Below are 9,057 nucleotides of genomic sequence, written 5' to 3'. Positions count from 1 at the left end.
CTTAAAATCTATCCTTTGGTGCACAGTTAACCAGTGTAATTATATTAATACTGGTGTTATGTGCTCTTGTTTCTTTAATTTCATTAAAACTCTGGCTGCTGCATTTTGTATCAATTGCAACTTCATTGTAGAACCCTTAGGTAGACCAGTATGAATAGCATTGCAATAATCAAGCCGAGAGAAAATAAAAGCATGTATTAATTTCTTAGCAACGTATGTGAAACAATGAAAAGACTTGTGCAGTCGCTTTTGCTTCTCCCCTGAACTTCAAAATATGACTGGCAGAATCTTAGAAATGCTGAATTAAGATTGTCTAGGGGGTCGTATCGAGATCTTTTTTCGATTAATCGTGCAGCTCTAGACTGTAGATAGTGTGTGTATCCGTTAATAAAATCAAATAATGCACACTTCATTCAAAAATCTCTGACAAAAGTCTTCTCCCCTATGTGGGGAGACCTATCATTTGGTATCTGAAGTGGCTTATATGAAAGGCAAAAGCCTTACGTTTACGATTATTTTACCTGAATAAAATATGATCATGTCTTGATTTTTAATTGATTATTTTTTAGGACAGTAGACCAGTATAAATAGCATTGCAATAATCAAGCCGAGAGAAAATAAAAGCATGTATTAATTTCTTAGCAACGTATGTGAAACAATGAAAAGACTTGTGCAGTCGCTTTTGCTTCTCTCCTGAACTTCAAAATATGACTGGCAGAATCTTAGAAATGCTGGATTAAGATTGTCTAGGGGGTCGTATCAAGATCTTTTTTCGATTAATCGTGCAGCTCTAGATAGTAGATAGTGTGTGTATCCGTTAATAAAATCAAATAATGCACCCTTCATTCAAAAATCTCTGACTTGTAATATGTGAGAACATTTACTGTAGAAAACTTGTCAGTGATCTATGAAGGCAAAAACAAAATAAATGATGTTCATCTTGAATTGTTCATAATCTACGTCTGTTAGACGGTGTCTCTTCATAAACGATACACCATGCAGGCTTAAATAACCCAGAACAACAGATGCAACTCCTCCAATATAGCACCCAAAAAAACCTTCTACAAATGCCTGGTGATCAATCATACACTATAACAACTGACAGCACAGAAAATACCACTTGCACAAGCCAAACCCACTCAATTCAACTTCACTTTAACAACAGACAGAGGAAAAAAGATCAAATTCACACTGTCATGCCTTATTGGTGATACTTTTTTACGGCAACACTTTAATATCAATATTTCCCCATCCTTCCACAAGAAACGGAAAAGATCAAGTCATCCTCAGATGGATGAGCTGATCTCTCAGCGTGACTCGTGTTTAACAAGAGGGTCTCCAGCGATCAGGACATTATTGGTAATCATGAATATTTAGAGGCGCAGACCTTGATGTTGCGCTCTGAAACGCACCAGTAGAACAGAGATGAGTCGCCATGTCACAGCTTCATTCTGATTGATGATAAGACTTCCCATCACATCTGCATCACACAGAGGCTGAATCGCAGACAGAGGAACTGGATGGGGCTTACAATTCATATATAGGGTGTAAAAGAGTGCTTCTCAACTTTGTGCAAAAGAAATGCAAATTTGTTCCTTTATGGCTTAAGGTCATACGCAGAGAAAAGCATCGGTGCTAAGTGGAAACAAAATGCTGCTAATAATATAACAGAGATTCAATAGAAAAGGATAATTGGCTTTTGGTGTTGATACTTTCTGTTGTTTGTCATATAATATATGCTACCTGACAAAAGTCTTCTCCCCTATGTGGGGAGACCTATCATTTGGTATCTGAAGTGGCTTATATGAAAGGCAAAGGCCTTACGTTTACGATTATTTTACCTGAATAAAATATGATCATGTCTTGATTTTTAATTAATTATTTTTTAGGACAGTAGGGTCTGACTTTGCTTAGACAATAGTCTTGTCACTTAACAGAAATAATGTACAGTATAGAATACAAAGTCATGGTGCAGTGGAAAAAGAATTAATATTGTGTATGACTCCCATGAGCTTGGAGGACTGCATCCATACATCTCTCAATGACTCAAAAAACGTATTAATAAAGTCATCTGGAATGGCAAAGAAAGCACTCTTGCAGGACTCCCAGAGTTCATCAAGATTCTTTGAATTAATCTTCAATGCCTTCTCCATCTTACTTCAGACATAATCAATATGTTGTTCATATGTTCAATGTTCATATATGGTTACTGTGCTGGCCAATCCTTGAGCACCTTAACCTTTAGCCGCCACATCAAAGTTCCTGAAAGCAATGAAATATGAAAAGGAGCATTATCCTGCAGAAGAATTTGCCCTCTCCTGTGGTTTGTAATGTAATGTGCAGCACAAATGTCTTGATACTTCAGGCTGTTGATGTTGCCATCCACTTTGCAGATCTTTTGCACGCCCCCATGCTGAATGTAACCCCAAACCATGACTTTTCCATCACTAAACTTGACTGATTTCTATGGGAAACTTGGGTCCATGCAGGTTCCAATTGGTCTTCTGCAGTATTTGTGATGATTGGGACGCTGAACAGATGATTCATCAGAAAAATCCAAGTGGTGCTCGCTGCATAGCCATTTGAGGAGAGCTGAGCTCCAGCGAGGGGGAGCTTAAGCTTGAGCTCCACCTTTTTTGCACTTCTTCTACGAGTGATGTCACTGGGGGTAGGGTTAGGGGTGGGGTTGGTGTACGCATTAAAACAGCTTACAGGAGGAGGAGCGACAGCTCATGCTCCCCCTCGCTGGAGCTCAGCTCTGCAGCGAGCACCCTCTCGAAAAATCTACATTCTGCCATTTGTCCAAATGATCAACTAGAAGTTATTATTTGTTGCTCTTACATCTGGGATTGATGCCAAGACTCCTGTCAGGTTGTGTACAGGCTTGTTTATGATACTTCATTACATTACAAATCTATTTAAAAAGCTATTCAGCTAAGGTAATTATGTTGAATAGAACTTTTAAATGTTTTTATTATAATGTATTTATTTTATTTATACTAATGTCAAATGTAAAATCTGGATTGTAAAGCAAACTCACTTTAGAATCTGTTGTCACACTAGTGATGACAACTAGGGCTGCATGATATGGGAAAAATTTGACATTGCGATATTGTTTTGTTTTTTTCTCTCTGTGATATAAATACAATTTCAACAGATGACTTAAATACCTCTATTGGCCAAGTCATTACTTTAGATTGATTGAGATTATTTTATAGGGAAGTGAAATGTTAACATATTTTCATTAATTTTGTTATATACATATAATAAATACAGTCATCAAGTAACACAATGGAGCAAATATTACAGTGAAATAAATACATACTTTATGGTTTTCTAGGTAGAGTCTAAGGTCACGTTTACACTGTCAGGTCTTGATGCCCAATTTCGATTTGTTGCATATATCTGTGTCGTTTTTGTTGTTGTTGTTGTTGTTGTTTTTTTTGCCTGTCCGTTTACACGTTCTTTTAATTGTGACCCATATCTTATTCAAGTGTTTACACATGCCATACACTTTACAAAGTCGTGCATGCACAAAAGCAGGTTTTTGCATCTGCGCCACAAAGGTCTTGCTTTTAGCTGTGCGAAATATGAGACGTTCAACCAATTTTAAAATGATTTTGAGGCGGAGGAGGGAAAGGGTCATCATTGCAGCTTGCGCCTATGGTTTATATATGGTGCCCTCCACCATTCAGAGGAATTTTTGGGTATAAGAGAGATCTCAGGTTTGGTGGGAGCAAATTGTGGTGGGCTTTAATGCAATAGGTCTGAATTTTGGGATGGCCAAACCAACAATTGATTTGATACCACTTTCCTCCTCCATGTTTTCTCTGTTGTTATGGTTTACTGTGTCAGCATCTCCACACACATTCGTCATTCTACGTCATTAAACTGCGGAGAAGTACCACATTGTCAAGTTTAATGGCGTACAAAACGTAACACCTCAATAAATCCCATCTGCCTGTTTACATGATTGTTGCATTGCCACATATCTGAGTTATATCTGATTTATTTCCATATATGAAGGAGGCCTAAAACCGATCTCTGAATATCCGAATGCATGCGTTTTTTTTTTCAAGTTTACATGGTCATAGAACAGATTCAATCTGTCACGTAAAAGCAAAAAAATTTTATTAAGTCACATTTAACTGGCAGTATAAACAGGGCCGAACAGCATTTGGGTACAGAAATGCAATAATCAAATGTAAAATAACATTGCATGTTCTTGATTATATGAAAAAACTGTACAAAAGCACGCACGTCTCTCTAAATTGGGTGCTCAGCCAAAACCGCAAAAAAGTGCAAATAAATTTCAATCAAAGGCGGCAACACCAAGGCTCCGCTCTGACACGCTCTGTGTCAGCCTTTTCAATTTAATAAATTTGTAATTTTGGAGCCTTGGTGTTGCCGCCTTTGATTGACATTTATGTTCTTGATCGTATAAATAATTCAATTATTTAAATCTTTATTAAACTTCTTTATGCGCTATTAAAATGCTTTAAACTCTCTTAAAATGCTCACAGTCACAGGCCTTAGAAACACATGCATATAATAAACTTTCACTTTATTATGATTCAATTCATCAGTGTCTCCACAAATCTTGTGTGTTTTGGCCTGTCGTTTCTGGCCATCTATAATTTCAACTCAACATGAGCAATGTGACTATTGCGGATGCACACATTGCGGTATCCATGCTCAAACGATATATTGTGCAGCCCTAATGACAACCTATACCAAACTCCACACAAACATCCGAATGGCATCAGTATGTATGCTCACACATCCGCTAATAAGGCAGAAATGTTTAAAGAATGAGCAATGTTCAGGAATGAATTGAGAATTGAGTCATAATAACGTTCGCTACCTGCGTCCACACACACACACACACACACACACACACACACACACACACACACACACACACACACACACACACACACACACACACACACACGTTTACTCTTCAAAGCTTGAGCCCAGGGGAAGCTTTTTCTATTAAGTGTCCAGAACATGTCAGAGCTCAGATAAGACACACACCAACAAGACGTACCAAAGGATCCTCGGGCATGGGACGACATGTACTACATCACACAACGTTTTTCAATCCCACGTCTACCAGATGTCGACACGTGCGACGTGTAAGTCTTATTGACTAGATAAGGTGAATGAGGGATACAATCCCTAAAGGACCCGAATAAGTGGATGAGAGAAAGAGGAAGACGGGACAAAGGGGAAAAAAACTGAGTGGAATTCAAAAAAGCCAATTTCACCCATGTCAAGAGAGCAGCAGAATGTTTCACAGACGGGGACTTGACCGGGCCGCGTGCTCCTCGCCTCCGGGACTTGATTTAAAAGAAAAACTTTCAAACCGGAAAATGAAGCCAGATAAGAATACTTATTAATTTTTACATTTGTAAGTATTTATGCAACACAGAACTAGTTTGGCTGGCTGGATATAGATGAATTTTAAGCAAGCAAAAGTCACCAAAACTGTCAGAACTGTCTGTAGAAATCAAACTAAAGTTAGGCCCAATCCCAATTCTATTTTTGTACCCCTACCCTTCCCCTTGGCCCTTGAAACAGAGTGTGAAGGGGAAGGGCTTCAAAATGTACCCCTGAGAAATAGGACACCACTACAACACCCACACTCATCATCATATGTCATCATATGCAATCTCGCACTTCACTTCAATCGATGGTCACTGCTTTAGTTATTCCAGTTGCATCCTTTTTTGGTATTCATCTTTAGGAAATCATTGAAGGCAACATAAAAACGACTTCAAATGCAATTCAAATGCAAATTAAAGTATAAAAAGCAGAAGTGAACAAACAGATTTTCCCTACCAGCAAATATTAATCAGACCCCAAAAATAAAAGCAGACTCTAACTCGCTATAATGACTAAATCTCTAAAATACAGACCAAAAACATCAGTGAATTGAAGCTCTGACATGGACATGAGGCTTATAAATTACTGAAAAACACCTGCGGGTGAAGTACAGTTGAAGTCAGAATTATTAGCCCTCCTGAATGATTCGCCCCCCTGTTTTTTTTTTTTTTTTTCGTTTTTTTCCCCAATTTCTTTTTAACAGAGAGAAGATTTTGTCAACACATTTCTAAACCTAATAGTTTTAATAACTCATTTCTAACACCTAATTTATTTTATATTTGCCATGATATTTACCGTGACACTTCTATACAGCTTAAAGTGACATTTAAAGGCCTAACTAGGTTAATTAGGTTAACTAGGCAGGTTAAGGTAATTAGGCAAGTTATTGGATAACGATGGTTTGTTCTGTAGACTATCGAAAAACAATTTAGCTTATAGGGGCTAATAATTTTGTCCTGAAAATGGTGTTTAAAAAACTAATAACTGCTTTCATTCTAGCTGATATGAAACAAATAAAACTTTCTCCAGATGAAAAAAATATTATCAGACATACTGTGAAAATTTCCTTGCTCAGTTAAACATTATTTGAGAAATATAAAAAAAAAGAAAGAAAATCAAAGGGGGGCCAATAATTCTGATTTCAACTGTATATTGAGCACAAGTGCTCAGATTGTGATCACATCTCTGTTTTGTTCTGTCGATATGTAGTTTCAAATATTCGTAGCTTGAAACAGATGGAAACATGATTGCTAATAGTATGACTACTACTGTGAGGGCTTAAACGGAGCAGTGCTCATAATATCAAGCGGAAAAAAGAGAAAAAGACAGCTGGGAAACATAACCTGCTTTGTATTTTTGCAGGAAACACAGTTTGATCTGTTTAGGGTAAGAGATGTGTGAGTTATTGCCTGAATGTGTCAGGAATATCGAAAACAAAATAAACTTAACCCCGCTCTTTTATCGCCCCTCACACAGCTTGATCCACGCTGGAATTTCTCCTCTTGGGTTTTAGGTTTTGGAAAGGGAAAAAAATTCCACCACCTCATCCAAACTTAGGATAGCGGTTATCAGCTTCTTTCCCTCGCTCGAAAGCTTGACAGGCCTCCTGTGCGTAGCTACGGTTGCTAAGCCTTGATTGGTGTGTGGCGGTTTTTGGGTGTGGCTTGGTGAAGGGTCAATTAAGTTATTAAAACTATTACATTTAGAAATGTGCTGGAAAATTTTTCTTTCTGTTGAACAGAAATTGGGGGAAAAAATAAATAAGGGGGCTAATAATTCTGACTTCAACTGTATCTATATAAATTCACTGCAATGTGTTTGCCACCAACATTATGCACAGCATTTAAGCCGGCTGCCTCGGGATGCAGTGGAGTCAGAGTGTGCTTGCCTGTGTCGTTATACTTCAGTCCTGAAGTACTGTGTTGTGCTGAAGTGTTTGCAGAAGAGACTCACCAGCTGTTTGGCTCTCTCAGACTCCTGCCGCGTCTGTGCTCGCTCTCTCTGCACCGCTCGACTGATGTCCTGCCGCGCTGCCTCTCTCTCTTTGCGTGCGATGCGAGCCAATTCCTCCTGTATAATGGCCTGCTGCTGCTCATACCTGTGCAGGAACACACACACCGCTTGATTTTCAAGCCTGTTGCCAAGCCATGAGTCATGACTCACTCGCTGCAGTTCTCAATCCTACCACTGCATGTCAGTGTTTCATGCTTTGTTTGTCACTTCATGATTCACACTTGAACTGCATCCAGGAAAAAGTGAGTCCTATTCTAATTGCAGTCTCTGCCCTTTTGGGAGCTCCACTGCTAGTGGGATTTTTGAGCACTATATCAGATATACTAGTCGACTGATATATGTATTGTCATATTAGGAGCACGATTTAGAAAATGAAAAATTAATTGGTTGAAAATGTCAGTTTCACACCTACTAGGGTTGCACAGTATACCAGTACTATGGTAGTATCGTGACACTACGGCTAAAAAAAACTGTGCCACAAACGGTAGTATCATCATTAATGGTTTATCTACAATAGATGTTGCATGTATAAAAATCACTAAAATGCTCACATGTTTGTGCAACAACAGACTTTATTTTAATAGTTTGTGGAGCCCTTTAACGTGGCAAAACTATATGTAGAAATAGTGCCTTTTATGGTAGTCTATAGCACGTTTTTGAACGCTTCAGTTTGAACGCGCATCTGAATCAGTTCATTTCTGTTCCTGTTAATATGATTTAGTAGCTACAACAACAGCAACAATCTCTTTAGAATAACGACTCACAAAGTGAAATTTTAGATTACTTTGGATTGTTGCCTGATAAGACTAAAATAAAATAGATGAAAACCCCAAAATAGCAACAGGAAACATTGAAACAATTTTTAGCACTTCATATAGCCTCATTTTGTTGGGAAAAATGCTCTTTTGTAACAAATTGAATTTGGTATAATTAGTTTTTTTTTTTTCTTTTTAAGTATTTTTTGTTGGTCAGTTATCAACAAAATAAAAAATAAATAAATACATTTAAGGTGACGTGTATATATAATATTTAGATGTATTCCTTAATGTAAACTTACTTTTTAATACTAATGTTATGAATTTCAATATCACATTTGTAATATGATTGCATTTTATCATATTATTTAAATCCGATTATGTATCAATAATTAAACTTTGTTTAATATTTAGATTTAGACATCTGTACTGAAGTACCTCTTTTTGAGCTCCTCTTTAGAGTCGGGAAACGTCGTTTTGGCCTGTGTTTTTGGAGCTTGTGCGTCTGATGTGCTGGGTGTTCGAGTTTGATGGCCTGCAGGATTAAATTAAATGTAAAAAATTATTAACTTGCATTACAAACTAATGATTTTACATATCATAAGGGAAAAAGTGAATATGTTTGTTTATTGCCACATCAGCAACTTATGGCCATTTCATGGCAAGATCAATATATAAAAACATTACATGATAAGAACAACTTACATTTCAATAAGAGATGATATACAAATATATCAATAGAAATAAATAAAAACATTCACAAAAACTGTATACTAAAAGATAATTATAATTTTCAATTGAATATTTGATTTAGCTTAAAATGTGACCTGGTGAAAGTTTTTTTCATTCTAAAAATCTTGTCTAATAGTTCAGAGTGAATATGAGCAGCAAACAATTATGG

The 9,057-nt window shown here is 37.1% G+C and overlaps 1 protein-coding gene and 1 long non-coding RNA gene across 12 annotated transcripts in view; one reads left to right on the top strand and one right to left on the bottom strand.

Annotated features, from left to right (window-relative positions):
• LOC141380527 (uncharacterized) overlaps window positions 1-9,057 on the top strand; it is a 31,599-nt gene that overhangs the window by 9,341 nt on the left and 13,201 nt on the right. The gene's annotated exons all lie outside the window — the stretch shown is intronic.
• The window catches only part of chchd6a (coiled-coil-helix-coiled-coil-helix domain containing 6a), a 135,356-nt gene that overhangs the window by 117,052 nt on the left and 9,247 nt on the right, over window positions 1-9,057 (bottom strand). For 9 of the 11 annotated variants that reach the window (XR_015522783.1, XR_015522782.1, XR_015522784.1 and 6 more), the window contains 2 exons: window positions 8,595-8,691; window positions 7,342-7,486 (listed from right to left, as the gene is read on the bottom strand). Coding sequence is in view for 6 of the 11 variants with exons in the window: in XM_087305587.1 (XP_087161713.1) it covers window positions 7,342-7,486; window positions 8,595-8,691 (242 nt within the window). In the remaining 5 variants the exon portion in view is untranslated. Of the gene's footprint in view, window positions 1-5,787; window positions 6,534-7,177; window positions 7,487-8,594; window positions 8,692-9,057 lie in introns of those variants that run through there. The other 2 variants (XR_015522785.1, XR_015522786.1) reach the window with 1 other exon arrangement.

The sequence above is a fragment of the Danio rerio genome, chromosome 23, assembly GCF_052040795.2.
Source record: "Danio rerio strain M-AB ecotype USA chromosome 23, GRCz13ab, whole genome shotgun sequence".
NCBI classification, from domain to species: domain Eukaryota; kingdom Metazoa; phylum Chordata; class Actinopteri; order Cypriniformes; family Danionidae; genus Danio; species Danio rerio.
Note: the sequence above shows the minus strand (reverse complement) of the source record. Positions and strands in the feature narration are given on the sequence as shown.